Source organism: Leptonychotes weddellii, chromosome 5 (genome assembly GCF_054177405.1).
Source record: "Leptonychotes weddellii isolate Sample4059 chromosome 5, ASM5417740v2, whole genome shotgun sequence".
Taxonomy (NCBI): Eukaryota; Metazoa; Chordata; class Mammalia; order Carnivora; family Phocidae; genus Leptonychotes; species Leptonychotes weddellii.
The window spans coordinates 67,349,488-67,366,121 of record NC_138373.1 but is presented as its reverse complement, the minus strand read 5'-3'; the positions used below and the strand labels follow the sequence as shown (position 1 = coordinate 67,366,121).

Sequence of the window (16,634 nt, the reverse complement as noted above, 5' to 3'; positions counted from 1 at the left end):
TTAAAACTGCTGCTTGGGAGCCAGTGACCCCTAGGAGTGGCATCTGTGATGGTCTCAGAATTTGGGGTGTAGAGTGGGAAAAAGAAAAGTGAATTTATCTATGAAATCTAATTTGGGGTGCTTTAGATAACCCTTTTTATCTCTTTCTTGGCCTCTCTAGTGAAAGCTCTTTGTACAAAGAAGCTCTCCTCTGCTTTCCCACATAGAAGGGATAAGCACTCAATCACCAAGTGTCCTTTCAAAGGGTGACTTAGTCTTTGGTTGAAATGAATTGGGCCTGTCACTTTTAAAGTGATTCATTCCAGTAAAGGATGGAGAATTTATTACTTTTCAAAACAGATCACTGTGGCGTTGACCTAAAAAGGCCCCAGTGAAGCCTGCCGTGCGGGTCTGACCATGCTGGGCTCAGGCTCTTCCTTCTGTCACACAGCGCAGCGCGCCTTTGCATGGGGGGACCGCAGCCGAGGTCTCTATTCTGGTTATTCAGTGCTGAGGTTCAAAAATAAGTATTTCAGAAATTAGCCATTTTCTACCCCCAGATATGTTAGCAACATTTAAAATGGAATTCATTTCTCCCTAGTTCAAGAAGCTACTCTAAACATGTAATTAGGAGTAAAGAAAGGTTTTTAAAGAAAAGGTTGGCAAGCAGTTAAGTGTACCATTGATTTGGCTCCAGTTTTAGTATGTGTGTTGCAGAAGACCATCACTGATGTCGGGATAACAGATCCACGTGTGTGTCTCTCCTTGCCCCATTCTCCTTATAAGAATGTGGAGATATTACATGTGCAATTATTAGTGTCAAGTATTTTGTTAGAGCATCACATGGGTTTACATGTGTGTGAGACGATGGAGGAGATGACGAAAAAAAATGACAGAAGTCGTTCCTTCCTAAACGTAGGAGGGTAACAGCAGACTCCTCAGCCTAGTGGACAGCACATCACGAAGGGTCAGTAAGAGTCCAATCCTTTCCCGCCCACCTTTTCTCCGTAGAAGAAAAAGCACGCTCCTGCGGGAGGTGCTGGAGGTGGTATTCCGAGGAACACCGCTGATGGCACGCCTGCACGAAGGGCCAAAGCTTGAAGCCCAAGTCAGAAGCTGCAAGGAAACCTACTTTTCCCATGCCTCCTGGATGACCTATAAAATGAGAATAAAACCTGTCTTCCGTGCAGTAAGCTACAGATTTTTTTATGATCTAAGAATAAAAAGAGTTATAGAAACACAAAGCTTTATTTATTACTAATACTCAGCAGGGACTAATTCCCATATGGACACTTGGAGGCCTTAACAACTTGGCAAGGGCTCTTCTGTCTCCCTCCAAGATTAAGCTCCTCATCTCTGGGAACATAAAAACCAATCTGCTATGTAGCTTGAAGAGTCCTTATCCATCAGGCCCCTAAACGGTCTACTAGCTCTCTTCAGAGGCTAAGAAAAAGCTTTAAAATCTTCTGTGACCTTCCTCTCAGCATGTTTGGCTGAAAATGACAAAATGTTCATTTGGAAGCACAGGCAGGCGTATTCTGCTGGTCGGGTCCAAAAGAAATAACAGGAGCTGGGATAAATGAAGTGTTACTGGAAATCTGGGCCACCTGCAGACTCCTAGAACAACTATCCTCTAGAAACTAGCTATAAATACCTTTAGAAATAATTTCCCTTCAAAGGCCCAGGGAAAACATGCCAACTGGATTTTTACAAATGAAAGGTTTACTTTGTCCGGTCAAAGAAAACCTTGACTTCCAAAGGCTCGAAGGCTTGAAGGCTTAAGGGCTCGAAGGCTTGGGCAGGGCTGGGTAGGTTAGTCTGTGGGGTGACACTGCCACCTGGTGGCTGACACACACTATGGCATGAGGAGCTCAGCAACAGGGAAACCACTCCCGCGCTCAAAGAATAACCAGAGCTATTAATAAAAAAGAAACCAAGTTTCCAGGAACAGCCCTTCCTACTGAGAGGCTAATTCTTGTAGAAGTGGCTCCATACATGCAAGGAAAAAAATAATTTAAGCTTGGGATTTACTGTGTGATATGAGCAAAAGACTTTTTCTATCCACTGGATTCTTAGTACCAAGTGTATTGAAGGATAGGATTAAAAAAAACCATCTTGACTGAAGAAAATTCTGAAACATTTTACTTCATATTATATATACTTTTTTTTTTTTTTAAAAAAGGCAGAAACATTTAGGGTAACGCCATTGACGTGAAAGAGCCTTGAGCCACAGGACCTTGAAAATCGGTCTTAAAATGTTTTGCTTTACATCGTCTTTTTCATGGCTGCTTGTGTCATGCTGAAGAGATAAGCTTCATAGATGATATTTAAGAAGTTGTCATCGTTCTGGAAAACAAAATCAAAAGACCCAAGGGAATGTGATTTGGTTGGCAGAAACCAAAGGAGCTGAACTGGCGTGCTGACCCTGGACACTCATCTCTACTTGTCTGCTCCAATGGCTGGTAGTTCTTCACTGCATGTGTGAATTTTTTTTTTTTTAAGATTTTATTTATTCATTTGAGAGAGAGAGAGAGAGTGAGTGGAGGACAGCAGCAGAGGGAGAAGTAGACTCCCCGCTGAGCCAGGAGTCTGCCGCGGCGCTCCATCCCAGGAAGCTGGGATCATGAGCTGAAGGCAGACGCTTAACCATCTGAGCCACCCAGGCGCCCTGCATGTGTGAATGTTAAGTGGGACTGGAGGCAAGTGCCAGAGTCAGCCGCTGGTTTCCAACAGTCAACAGAAGCAGCAAGTGCTCATTACATACAGTCCAGATAGGTGGCCCAACCACATGGCAGAATGGAATGAGGTTCACTCAAGAAAAGCCTGGGTCTGTTGTGTGAAAAGACACAGGTCCTAACAGAAGGCTGGATTGGGAGGCAATGATCCAGATCAGGGGTTCTCGAAGTTTGGTTAGGAGATTGCTGGTGCTTCTTAAGGGTCCGCCGAAGTCTCCCACAATGTGTATACTTTGCTTTTGGCATTAGTTAAGATTTATTTGCAATATGCTGCATTTATATCATCAAAACCAGCATAATTTTCCCATTAGTCACAGAAGTTTTTGGTCTTGGCAAGCAGGCAGCCGTGAGACTGGTAGTCTCTGGGCTCCTCTGCCTGGCTAAGGGCTGAGGGAGAATCACGGGTCTAAACAGTGGTGCTCTTGGTTTTTAATTCTAGAGACTTCTCCCTCCCACTCAAATCCTTTAAAGCTTTAGCAATTCACCCACATTTCACATTCCCCCTTCATTCCCTCTTGGCACCCCACGCACAGAGCTAGCATTATTCTCATGCAATGAAAGACAGCGATGTTATCCCAGTCTTTCCTTATCCCACAAAGTCCCTGTGTGTGAGATTGTGTCCTACCAACAGGCGAAGGCTAAAAACAGATTGCATGAGTGACTTCCAAGAGTTCACCAGGAAGACGATGTCTACAACACTGGGAAAAGTAAAGCGAATGCAGAGAGTGGAGGGAACATAAATGTAATTTTCTACCTAGCAATAGACAGGGCTTGCTCTAGACTTTCAGAGTCTTGGCTCCTGTTATACAAAGATCTATGGAACGATGTTTTTTAAATGGAATGAACCAGAGGATTTTTTCTTTATTGCTCATAGAAAAATGAAGCTTAAGATGTCCTAAGTCCTCACAAACTTATCACGAATGGGTTGACAAGGTGGGAAATACTTTTATCCTAATATTTGTTCATGAATTAGTATGGCCACCCATTTGTGGTTGATCTTTACTGGACTGCTAATCTGCTTTCACACTCAGATGCTCGTTTCCAGCCCCCTCTCCTTCCCTTCTCTCTAAAATACGTGACCTTTAAAAAATGTTTTTAATAATAGAGACCACTGTCTTTTCAACCAGGATAAGACAAGTGCAAAGTGCTAGCCAGCACTCTGAAAGTCAACTAAAGCTTAAGCGAAGTTCTACAAAAATTTTCTTAAAGATTGTATTAAAAGGACACCTAGCTTTGTTCACTGAGGTGCCTGAAGTCTGTCTGGTTGGAAGTGCCCCACTTTTCAAGGCCTCGCATCTATTTTTGGGGTGCGCTTCGCTAGGTGGACGGCCAACTGGCCTCCCGGGGCCTGGCCCTCCTGCTCCCGTCACTACCGCAGCCCCCAGTCCGGCGCAGGGGAAGGAGCATTCTGCAGCCAGACTGGGGTTGAAGCCTAGCTCTGCTATTTACTAGCTGTGACCTCAGGCCCGTCACTTAGCCTCAGTTTCTCTGTCTCTAAAACAGACAAAAAAAAAATAGGGTTGTTGTATAAGGATAAAATGAATTAATGTAGGTAAAGCATTTAAAACAGTGCCTGGCACAAAGGTCTCCGCAAGCGTCAGCTGTTACGTTGTGATCACCTCCCAGAGCCGAGTGAGACACATGGCTGACAGAGAAGTCCCGTCAGTCCATCCTGTCCTAATTAGCAGGTTTCAGAATTATTTGTAAAATACGCCCTTCGTAGTCACAGTCATGACTCCTTCCCTGTTCCCTCCTCCTTCAGCAGTCCGCCGGAGCTGTCCCTGAAATGCCGCCGCTTGCTCAACGTGGCTCTGACCTCTATTGCCCAACGGTGAGCTATCTGGGTGGCCGCGCGGCACCCAGACTCCTCCCAGGGGCTGCTAAGGATACAGTGCATGCTTCTTTTCTTTTCTGGCAGGTGACAGCCTGGAGGACCCAGGCAGTCCTCCATGTTACAAAATCCTTCATGTCGTGACACGCCCAAAGCCACAGCTAGTCTTCCGAATCTCCTCCAGTTAACCGAGCACAGAAACCATGGGCCTAGTTTAGGTCGAACTGTTACGTGGTCTCCTTATTCTTGGGGAGTACTTAGCAGGCGTTAGCTAACTGACGCTTCCTCTCCTACAGCCCACAGGTCGGCAGAGCTGGTAAGGGCAAGAAGGGAGATGACACGGCCCTCCTACCTGAATGAGGTACAGCAGTGCTTCCTGAAGTTGTAGCTTGGTAAGTGGGCTGCTGGTGATCACGGGGGGCTCCGGGGTCCGCAGAGGCAGGAGGAGGCCGGCGGAAGTGGCAGCTGGTTCTTGGCTTCCCAGGGGCAAGAGCCCAGCATCCCTCTCCTTTGGTGGGGCACAGGTGGGTTGGGTGAACACCATGGGGGACATGAGCAGAGAAGGAGCCCATGTGGCAGGGACGCGCGGAGGCGAGGTGCCCTGCTCACGGCAAATACACACAGAGGGCAGTGGTAAGTAGCGGCTCACCGAACACCGAGGGAGAGGGAGAGAGACACCCGTCACTTGCAAGCGTGGAGAGAAGTGAGGCTCAATAGGAACTGTTGCCAGTTCTCTTGGTGGGCAAAGCCTGTGGGAGCCTGATTCCTGTTCGCTTCTCCACTTGCACCTGCTGGGGGCACACACACATTTCCTCCACATGGAGGAAGCTTCCCAGCCTCTCTCTGCCTGCTCACTGACTTCTCACTGGGACGGAGGCAAGCTTATCGGGGTCACCCATCTTGGGTCCCCCTTCCTGAGAGGATCTGCCCGCTTGCAGACAGCATACACTCCCGGCGTCTCCGGCTCAAGTTTTGGGTGCAGGGAGGGCTGGTCGTGCTCAGCACTGCCAGTGCTTTGTCTGTCCTCACGAGTATGTCTACCTCGTTTGGCTACAGACCTAAAACCAAGTTTTCCAATAGCCTTTCCAGTTATGCAAGTGACATTCTGATCTTCGTCTGACTCCTACGGCTAGCTCTCATTTGTTTCTAATGCAGGCGAGAAAAAAGAATGTTACTTATCAGCCTTCTAATGCCCCAAAAGAACTCACAAGAAGGGGGACATAAGGCCCGCAGTCTAGAAGCTGCTGTGATTTCACTCCCTCAGTATCTTTGTGGGCGGAAGGAAGCTTGGAGGAAGGTAGGTTGCGTGTTTCCTTTAAGTGTCCCTGTCTGCCGTTTGGAGCCGTTTGGAGCCGAGGAGCTAGAACGGATGCCACCCCAGTGGGGGTCCCAGCACCCGCCGTGAGGAAGAGCGCATGGTCCACACCTGTGGGTGCTCAAGAGAAATGGGAATTGTGTCCGCAGAAGCCGATGTCAAACTACTAACCCCGGTTTTCCCAGTGTCCCATCTAGTGTCCTAGTTTCCCTGGTGTCCCATCCCACCAAGAGAAAAAAAGCAGGTATGAAAGAGGGGACAACACGCACTGAAATGGGGATGCGGGAGGCTAACAACCGTTCCTCTGTGACTGTAATAAATAATGAACAAGAACGCTGGGACTCAGGCTCTCACATACACAAAGACTTATGCTACATGTCCAATATCTTTGTTTTCAAAAAAGTGAAGGCTTGTTGAGGACCTGTTGTAAGCTACTTGCCAAAACATGACAAAAGGGCCAATGATGACATCTGTAATAAACAGGGAGAATGTCCTAATTATTAAACCCAATGCCTTTTCAATGCATTTGTACCAATCCAAGTGGGAAAAAAAAATCAGATCTCCAGATGTTCCTCACAGGCCATAAAATGGCTGTGGTTTCATCGCTGTTCCAAGTTACTGATACATAGAGAGTCACCTTCGTTGAGGGACAGAGTGTTTCTAAAAGTCACAGTATTTTCCCGACTGGTACTCTGTGTGTGTGGTGGGGGGTAGGGGGCGGGGACTCAGATGGCATACTTAACTTACCCCTCTCTCACTCTTCATTAAGCTACAGTGCTGATAGAAATAAAAACAGCCTGTACCTTTGAGGAGTTGATGTGTTTTTCCTGTTGACTTCAAGCACCCCCGGGACCACGGGCCCTGCAGAGGTGTGAGTATGTGAGCCTCTTCACGAACAATGAGGTATGTAACCTCAAGTAGCACAACGCCTGGCATGGAGTAAGTGCTCAGAAATATGTACTGAATAAATAAACAGTAATGATTTTAAAATAAGAAGAAGAAGTCAGATGTCTGGTATCTCAAATGATTTCAATGCAGACAGGAAGTGTTCTCGGTCAAAGATTCAGGGGTTTTCCTCATGTCTCTGTTGTTTCCCGTGTCCATGTGCTTGTCTCAGACCTTACAACACCATGCCGATTTAACTCGACAAATAAAGTACCTCTAAAAGGAGGGAAACCCCCAGATGGCTAAGCAAAGAAAGGCTGGTCTCTCCAGGCGGAAAGTTATGGGGATAATAAGATGTGCAGATGTGGCTTGTGGCGTCCTGTTCTACACAGAAGGGTCCCCAGAGCACCGAAGCTGATTCTAGGTCTCACCGAGTATTCACGAAGTACTAGAGCAATACGGCTCCCCACCCCCACCCCCGAAGATACCTACCTGAAAAAGAGGAGTCTGCTTTTCTGCGCCGGCTGTGCTGTGCATCCAGGACTCCAGCACTTTCCCCGTCCCGGAGCTCTGAGTTACCGCGGGGAACTTGGCTGCCAAGGCTGGTCGGTTAGACGCGTGCAGCTGCTGTTCCTGTTGTACAATCTGAAGCTTCCTCAGTAACTCCTGAGGGGAGATCACTCCAGAACTGCTAGTCTGACTGCCAGAGAGGGGGAGCGTGGGTCTCGGGTGTGTGGACTGCTCTTTGCCGTGAGCCTGATGTCCTAGTGGCTGAGCTGGAAGGGAGCCATTGAAATACCCCGCTTGTGCCTGAGCCAGCCCCTTTACTGGGGCACCAGGGGTGGCCGTGGGGAGAGCGGTGCTGAGGTTTGGGGCCGCTGAGCTGGCAGGTGCTGGTGTGCTAGGGTCATACTTACTTGCTGGCCTCGGGGCACTCTGAAGCTTCTCCAGCAGGCTCTGAGTTCTGGAAGCACTCTGTACATGCTGAGAAGTCCCAAAGCTATGGGGAGACCCTGGCTGCACAGGTCCCAGAAAAACTTCCCCAGCAGAATGGGTACTGCCGTTTCTGCAGGGCCGGTTTTCAGGCAGCTCTGACAAGGGGTGGAGGTCTGCGCTCCGGACCATGAGTTTCTGAATGGCTGGACAGAGCTGCTTCTCGATGGGGGGCGAGTGTCTTCTGGGTTCCTCATAGGAGAGGGAGCGTACGACCCCCTGCCTTATTGGAAGTGGCTCCTGGTGCTGTTGCTGGTAGATGGTCTGTGGGGACCCCACAGTTTCCTGATATGTAGATTTGTCCTGCTTCCCAAAGAGAGCTGTCAAGGACAAGTGTTGGGGTTCGGGGTCTAAGGTCTGGAAAAAATAAAAATGTCTGAAAATGCGTCTACATACAATTTGGTTATATGGCAGGCTATGAAACATTACTAACCTAACTGATGATTTCTTTATTTACATAGGATCAATTATAGAGGATGAAAAACCTATAATTCTAATCAATTTTACAAATTTAAGACCTCCTTTCCAGGTAAAAAATTTTCACAGCATTCTTCACTCCTACCCCCAAGACAGCAGTTATATTTTAGCATCTGCTGATTGATGAAATAGCCCTTGATGGGCCTGGGGTTCACAGACTGGGGACCACTGCGGCGTAAAGTTCTAGATACTGAAAGGGAAATGATCTCTTCAACAGGAAGTCCGCCTACCCCTGCAGAGTGTAAGAAGATGCTGAGAACACACAGGAATATGAGGATGTCAGTAGCTTTTCGTAGAATTAGAGAAATTTAGGATAAGTCATTTAAACTAACTTGATCCTTTCAACTATATACTAGTAGCTTTAAAAAAAATCATCATATGCAATCTGCCCTGGCCTAGTCAGTCACAAAGGTACCTCCTTCCTGCCCTATAGCTCCTCCTGCTCCTTCTGGGGCTTTCCGTGTTGTTGGGCTAAGAAAACATGAGCTTCCTTCTAACATCAACATATTCCAGTTTCTTTATTAAAATAAAAAATTTCCATGGAAGGCAAAGAATAAAAGCAAGCTAAAAGATAATTAGAAAAGACTTATTTTTTCAAAAATTCAATACAAGACTTTCATTAGGCAGTCTTTTATGTCTTTTGGCTCTATGTTCATTTCCAAAATTGATTTAAATGAATTCCTTTAAAAAAACCCAAACCCTTAATGAGGAATAACCATAGGAAGTGGAAATAGCTATACTACATTGACAGTCAATAATGGGCCTTGCAGATGAACAATTTTGTTAATGCTGCACTATTTTGGAAAATACATATACTCATACCAAAAAATGCTATCATTTTCATATATTTAGATGCAAATACAATGATAACCCAGCAGCTCTACAGGGGAATTTTATATCACTCCTTAGAATAGGAATCCCCTTCTATACACACCGTACCTAGCACTGTACCTGGAACGGAGGAAGTGCTCAGAAATGTTTAACTGAGTGTTGCCTTGGCTGTCCTTCTCCCAGGCCTTGGGAAACCAGCCACCTACCGCAGAAGAATGCAGGCCTGGCAGGTAATATTCCTGTCAGCTCTGACAATGTTATGAGTTTGCTGTTTTTAAAAAATACATTATCCTCTAAGAAGTTCAAGTCCACAAGAGATGAACACAGAATACGGTAAATGCCAAAATTAAAAATTTCAACCCCCTTCTAGGAAGAATACATTATTAAAATGAAAACAATCTTGAAGTTGAAATCTCTCTTTCTTGGATTTACCCTGAAGCATCCTTGAACAGCACCAGTTTCTCCCTTGACTATACTCTGGGTAAGACTTCTTTAACAATCCTATAGGGACATTGTAAATGGAAAGCAGAGGACTTCATACCTGGCTGGGCCGAGGTATGCGCTGTTGCTGGTTTTCACTGGGCTTCACTGGAATTGGTTTGATGAGATTGGGGTTGTCATAGATGGCAGATGAACTGGTTATCTGTTTTGGCTCAGAACAGGTTTTACACTGAAATGGAAAAAATAACCTAATTTTTAGTGTAAAAGAAGCTTTAATCTTTTTAAAAGAATGTTACTTCTTGCTCTTTATTTTATCTAATTGGTAGCTATTTTTTGATAGACTTTCATGCAAAAAGGAAAATTACTTACTCTCCTCTGATATGAGCTATATTTGAGTATAAATCAAATTCCAATTTAATTTTTCTTAGTTGCACAATTTTGGTGCCCTAAAATATTACCAACAGCATCAGCCTGTAAGACCCAGAGGCTCTGAGATACTTGGATATTTGAAAGGCTATAGATACGCTCAAGAAGCAATTGTTTTAAAAATATGGAGTCTAATGCTTTTCAGTGATAAACAGTGATAGAAACAATTCTTTAAATGCCATGTCTGGATTACAGTATGGTTTTATTCACCCATTAGCAGTTGACTTAAAATCGGAGAGTTGCATCACCAAAGCAACTGTCCCTTTTCAGTCTACAAACCAAAAAGTAAAGCTGACTCAAACCATTGACTTAAAAGTTACGAACATCATCTTTATTTAATAAATGACTTTTAACACAAACAGGATAATTCAAATCTTGAGTGTTCTGAGCCACTCACTACAAATTAGAACCTCACAGAGAAAGAGATGAGAGACAAGACTCATCATTTCAAATACTGAATCATTATCATACATTAATCTAATCAACCATACAATTGCTAACACAGTAGGATTCATAACACAAAGAACACAGCGATGATGGCAGTATCTATTTTGTTAAAACACCAAATAAAACTGAATATAAAACCACTACTTCTATTCTATACTCTCTATAGCATTGCTAGTTTCAACTGTCAAGGCCTCAGGTAGGAAAATATTTCATACTGTCCCTGACATGGAATGAGCTATAAACACAATCTCGTCCCCCAGGAACGCAAGGCTTCCAATGTATTTTACAGTTATTGGGTTGTATTTTCTAATTCGAGGATGTAGGAGTATGGGGTCAATCACCACCATGTTCACTTGGGGTTGTAAAGTTAATTGTACAAAAGACTAATCATTTTTGACTGAGAATTCTATCAGTAATTTGGATATCTGGCACTAGATTAAGTGGGATGTGAAATCCCTTTATGAGTCATAAAATGCTATTTCTAATTCTTAGGTGAATGCTGGTGGTTAATGGTATGGATGCATGGACCAACTGGCCTGGCTTTCCACGGCCATAACCAACACAAGACGAGAAGACAGCCTAAGATAGAGTCACTTACAAAATTTTAGCATGAATTTCTGCTTGCTATGTAAAAGAAAGTGGATGCTCAGATTACATTCGCTGAATGACACTGTCTGTACTTTTTCTTTTTAAAGATTTTATTTATTCATTTATGAGAGAGAGAGAGAGAGTGCAAGTGTGGGGGCAGGGGCGGAGAAGCAAAGGGAGAGGGACAAGTGGGGAGAGGAGCAGAGGAAGAGGGACAAGCAGACTCTGTGCTGAGCACGAAGCCTGATGCGGGGCTGGATCTCACGACCCTGAGATCCCAACCCTGAGATCACGACCTGAGCGGAAATCAGAAGTTGGATGCCCAACCGACTGAGCCACCCAGGCACACCCCTACTTTTTCACTCTCTATGTTCAGAGACCTTGAATTTCAAACAAAGAAAAACAGATTCTCCCCACCTTCGCTATACACATACATACCTGGGCTGAGAGGCTGCTCTGTCTCTTGCTATGTATAAGCCCTAGATAGCCTTTCTAAGTAAAATTGCTAGAAGCTGTTTTCTGTGTCACTATCTATCACTGAAACCTTGCTTTCATGTAAAAATTGCTCTCTATCAAATTGCTCAGAATTAAATATCATCTACCTCAATAGTTTGTAGCTCATTTTCCAGCTGTTTAATTTTCTTTAAAAAAAAATTTTTTTTTTAAGATTTTATTTATTTTTTGACTGAGAAAGAGAGAGCAAGAGAGGGAACACAAGCAGGGGGTGGGAACACAAGCAGGCTTCCTGCGGAGCAGGGAGCCCGACGCGGGGCTCGATCCCAGGACCCTGGGATCATGACCTGAGCCAAAGGCAGACGCGTAATGACTGAGCCACCCAGGTGCCCGCAGCTGTTTAATTTTCTATGCTTCTACTGACCCAAATAACTTTAAGATACTTGGAAAAAAACACAAAGTTGGAAAAAGTGTATAATGGATTCTCCATAGAGATCCCAAAGCACTTCTTTAAAGCCTTAAAAATTATGTCACATGATCTCATTTTCTCACACACAAACACAAAAACATATGTACTCATGCCAAGAGAAAAGTCTGGAAGAAAATACACTGAAAGTATTAAAAGTAGACATCTACTTTTTTGAATTTTCTCACTAAGCATCAAAAGACACTTAATTTCTTTAATTTTATAAATAAATCAGAGTATATTAAAAGAGAACTATTAATTCTTGCCTTAAGCCACAAAACACAAAATAATCCACTTCTGCATACTCAGAACTCAACTATGCAGCCAAAGACCCTTTCTGGCCCTGGTTCTTTCTCTTACTGAGAGTTGGTGGTCTTATTGTTCATTTGCATCTCAACCATGAGTCTAATAGGGAGGAGGTAAAAGGACGTGAAGTTCAAATTAACATCATGCTACTTTATAGCAGATTCACAGAAAGTTGTTTCTTAGGGGGAAAAAACATAAAATATTGGCCAAAATAAGGTTTTCAGATTATTTTATTAACTTCATGTAAACAGTTGCATCTGATGTCACTAGGCTTCACTTTACCAACATCATGTCACCATATGTCACTTCTAGCTGAAAAGTTTTCCTCCTCTTACTTTTTGGGATTTTCATAAACTGAAGCATTTTAAAGTTGGGAAAATCTCAGAAGTCACTGAGTTTAGTCCCTACCCAGAGAAGTGAGATTTTTTTCCTAATACCCCAGTATGTCCTCATGCAGTTTCTTCCTGAATACTCCCAGTGATGGGACAGCCACTTCCTCTCAAGAATTCCCAGGGAAATCTTGTCTTCTTCTCTTTTGCTTCTGTCTGTGTTCCCCCTTTCTGTACCTCAGAGCCATTTTACCCATGATCTCCACATCTTCTGAAATGTCTGTGTGTGGGAGAAGAGGTAACACAAACACAGGCAAATATAAAGCAGGTTTGCACAGTGCAGTGGAAGTTCATGGGGAAGCATATACATCTGGTTGTGTAGATCAGAAATTACAGGATGGACAAAGAACATTTGAAATGGACCCTGAATGGCTGATCATACGTTGACAGGTAAAGAAGGAGAGGGGACAGCAAGGGAAGAAGTCCATGAAGTTCCTCAACAATGTTGAGGAAGCAACACTGTTATTCCATTTGGCAGGAGTTTCAAATATTTGTAGAGGGAAGTGTGGGGAGAAGGTAGAGACATTAAGAGAATAAACTGGGGCCACGTTATATAATCCTTGAAGAGTCCGAAGTTCATATGCTAGGCAATGAGAAACCAAGAAGAATTTAGACCAGAGAAGTAACAGGATCACACAGGTGCTCCTAGAAGGTTACATCCTCTGGTTGTTAATGGCAGAAGGGATAATTTCTTCTGTTGTTTATCACACAGTTGGAGCAATTAACATTATGTATATAACATGTATTTGATTATATAGAAAAGCAAGTCTATATACCAATGAAACATCTGTACTTCATGTCAACATTGTAACAACCAATCTGGGGGGGGGGTAATGATGAACAGAACACTGTTTTGACCTCAACAAGTTTATAGTGGGAGAAGTTGACCTAACTGTAATAAATGAGGAAGAGCAAAATAAATTCCAAATAGTAACAGACTGGTGAGTTCAGTGGGAAGAATAATTAATCTAAATGAAGAGATCTGGGAAAACTCCATGTAAAAAGTGGAATTTTAACTGGGCTTGAAGAATATGTAGATTCTGAAGGGCAAATAAAGTGAGGGGGAAACACTGCAAGTTGTAGGTACAGTATAAAGTGATGGCTTAATTAAGTCTCTGAAACCACATATGAGTGTTTCTGTGTGTGCGTGTGTGTGTGTGCGTGCATGTGTGTGTGCGCGTGTGTGTATTCCCTGTTCTTTTATGAGACAGTCAGGTGCAGCTAGAGGGGAGACACTGGAGGGGCTCAGGAAACAAATATACTCATAGGTCCTATAGTAACAGGAGGCCAGATGGGGAAGCCTCAGGATGGGCAGGAGACAGAAAGCAGGAGCTAGGGGTAAGTCAAGGCTAGAACCTCTATGGGGGTTTCTGCACTTTAGGATTGGCTAGTTTGGATAATTTTCAGTAGGCTTTAAACTACAGGGTGGTCCCTAGTCCCCGACCTGAGATGATTAAGGCAGAGGAGTATTGCCTCCTGGAGGGCTGGGGGCCAGATGGAAAAGGGATGGCTCTGGATGGCTAGTTTGCATGGCAAGGGCAGCTTCTGGCTGGGACCTTGGCTAGCTCTAAGAATTAACTAGCCCAGGGGAACCTGGATGACTCTGTTGGTTAAGCACTCAGCTCTTGATCTCAGCTTGGGTCTTGATCTCAGGGTCATGAGTTCAGGCCCTGTGTTGGGCTCCACGCTGGGCGGAGCCTAAATAGGCTAGCCCAGGGAGGAGGATTCTGGCCCCAACCAGAAGACTTTTAAGATGTCAAAACATCATAAAATAAAAATAATACAATATGTGTGTGTGCTGAGAGGAGGGAGGGAGAAGAAAGAAAATAATTTTTGTTCAGTATTTGCATTTATTATTTATTGGCCATTGTTATGCTGTCCTCACAGAACCTAAGTTCCTGGAGAGCAAAAATGTCACCATTTAAGATTGATCTTTAGGGCGCCTAACATAGTACAGTTAGGTAAAGTATAATTAATTGATAGTTGCCAAGTCATTAGGATGTCTCTTAACAGCTGCTGAAGAATTAAGCAAAATGGAAAACTAATACAGAAATCGTTGTTACTGACCGCATCTTGGATTAAAGTGTCTCTGTCCAGGCCCTCTGATTGAAGGACAATGAAACTGTGATTAATTCATATTCATATGCATTCAATCAACAACCATTTATTTAGCACACATATGCCAGGAACATTGGAGACTAGGCTTATGAAGATGAATACAGGGTGTTCTCTGTGCTCAAGGAGCTCACAGTCTACCAATCAAGGGTAAGCCAACCATCAGGTCAAAGGCATGTTGGAGAAACTTGGCCAGTTGTCCTTTAGCATGTCCCACTTCATTCAGGACTTTTCTGATTGCTTCCTTGTGGTGCCATTTAATTTGTTTTCTGCCTGTCCTTCTCCCCTCTTCTCTTTCATTTTCTGTAAACTATTAAGTTTAAGAAAGCTCACAATGGGGATGGAACTAGAGGGTATTATTATTTTTTTTTTTAAGATTTTATTTATTTATTTGAGACAGAGAGAATGAGAGACAGAGAGCATGAGAGGGAGGAGGGTCAGAGGGAGAAGCAGACTCCCCGCCAAGCAGGGAGCCCGATGCGGGACTCGATCCCGGGACTCCAGGATCATGACCTGAGCTGAAGGCAGTCGCTTAACCAACTGAGCCACCCAGGCGCCCTGTAACTAGAGGGTATTATGCTAAGCGAAATAAGTCAGTTAGAGAAAGACAAATACCATATGATCTCACACATAGGTGGAATTTAAGAAACAAAACAGATGAATATAGGGGAAGGGAAGGAAAAATAAAATAAGATGAAAACAGAGAGGGAGGCAAACCATAAGACTCTTAACTCTAGGAAACAAACTGAGAGTTGCTGGAAGGGAGGTGGGTGGGGGGATGGGGTAATTGGGTGATGGGTATTAAGGAGGGCACTTGATGTAATGAGCACTTAACTAAACTGAATTTAGATAAAAAAATTTAAAAAAGATTCAGGATCAACAATATAGATTTCAAGGTGGAACTACATAGTTCACATTATATCACATTAGGAGACACATGATGTGTGATTATCCAACTTTTAATGGTGCTGGTCAGTGGGCTCATGTGGTGGTAGACTGACTTCCATGGTCAAGTTTCCATCATCCTTTCTCATAACATTTACATTACTAATGATCAATGCTTGAATCACTTATTTGACTAGTGTGGCTTTAAGTTCTACCATTTCATCTATATTTAATAGCTGGAATTCTTTGGTAGAGAAGAACTTTCCCTCATCAACCAGGATTATATGGTTATTCTGAAAAATTGTCTCTACTGGTCAGGCAGGATAAATGCTTAATTCCTTCCCATTAACTACTAATTTTCAGAGGAAGGAGTTGGTGTCTTAGTACCTCTAAGCATAGCCAATAATTACTTTTTTGTTCTCTTTTAAATTTTTGGTCTGCTTGCTCACTCATCACCATGAACTCACATATTATATATGCTTAGTGTGTTTCAATCCACTGTAGTCTTTCTTGTTGATGTCAGAATTTGATGTTTTAGTCAGTGGTCCCTTAAAGTTGACTACTGTGCCCCGTTCACATGACCCTGTTTGTTTGATTTTCCTATCCCAGACATGGAATTGGGAACTTCTTTAAAGAGCCCTGATACCCGGCAAAGAAGAAGTCAAACTCTCACTCTTTGCAGAGGATATGATACTTTATGTGGAAAACCCAAAAGACTCCACCGCAAAACTGCTGGAACTCATACAGGAATTCAGGAAAGTGGCAGGATATAAAACCAATGCACAGAAATCAGTGGCATTCCTATACACCAACAACAAGACAGAAGAAAGAGAAATTAAGGAGTCGATCCCATTTACAACTGCACCCAAAACCATAAGATACCTAGGAATAAATCTAACCAAAGAGGCAAAGGATCTGTACTCAGAAAACTAGAAAGTACTCATGAAAGAAATTGAGGAAGACACAAAGAAATGGAAAAACGTTCCATGCTCATGGATTGGAAGAACAAATATTGTGAAGATGTCAATGCTACCTAGAGCAATCTACACATTTAATGCAATCCCTATCAAAA

General features: G+C 43.6%; 1 protein-coding gene across 7 annotated transcripts in view; it reads right to left on the bottom strand.

The window, feature by feature from the left end:
* Window positions 1-2,104: 2,104 nt before the first annotated feature.
* The window catches only part of DCP1B (decapping mRNA 1B), a 54,775-nt gene continuing 40,245 nt past the window's right edge, over window positions 2,105-16,634 (bottom strand). For 3 of the 7 annotated variants that reach the window (XM_081820961.1, XM_081820962.1, XM_081820963.1), the window contains 6 exons: window positions 9,588-9,716; window positions 7,238-8,095; window positions 6,664-6,721; window positions 5,754-5,980; window positions 4,898-5,146; window positions 2,105-2,325 (listed from right to left, as the gene is read on the bottom strand). In XM_081820961.1, coding sequence (XP_081677087.1) covers window positions 2,245-2,325; window positions 4,898-5,146; window positions 5,754-5,980; window positions 6,664-6,721; window positions 7,238-8,095; window positions 9,588-9,716 — 1,602 coding nt within the window. In that variant the 3' untranslated portion in view covers window positions 2,105-2,244. Of the gene's footprint in view, window positions 2,326-4,897; window positions 5,147-5,752; window positions 6,722-7,237; window positions 8,096-9,587; window positions 9,717-16,634 lie in introns of those variants that run through there. The other 4 variants (XM_006742318.3, XM_081820964.1, XM_081820965.1 and 1 more) reach the window with 4 other exon arrangements.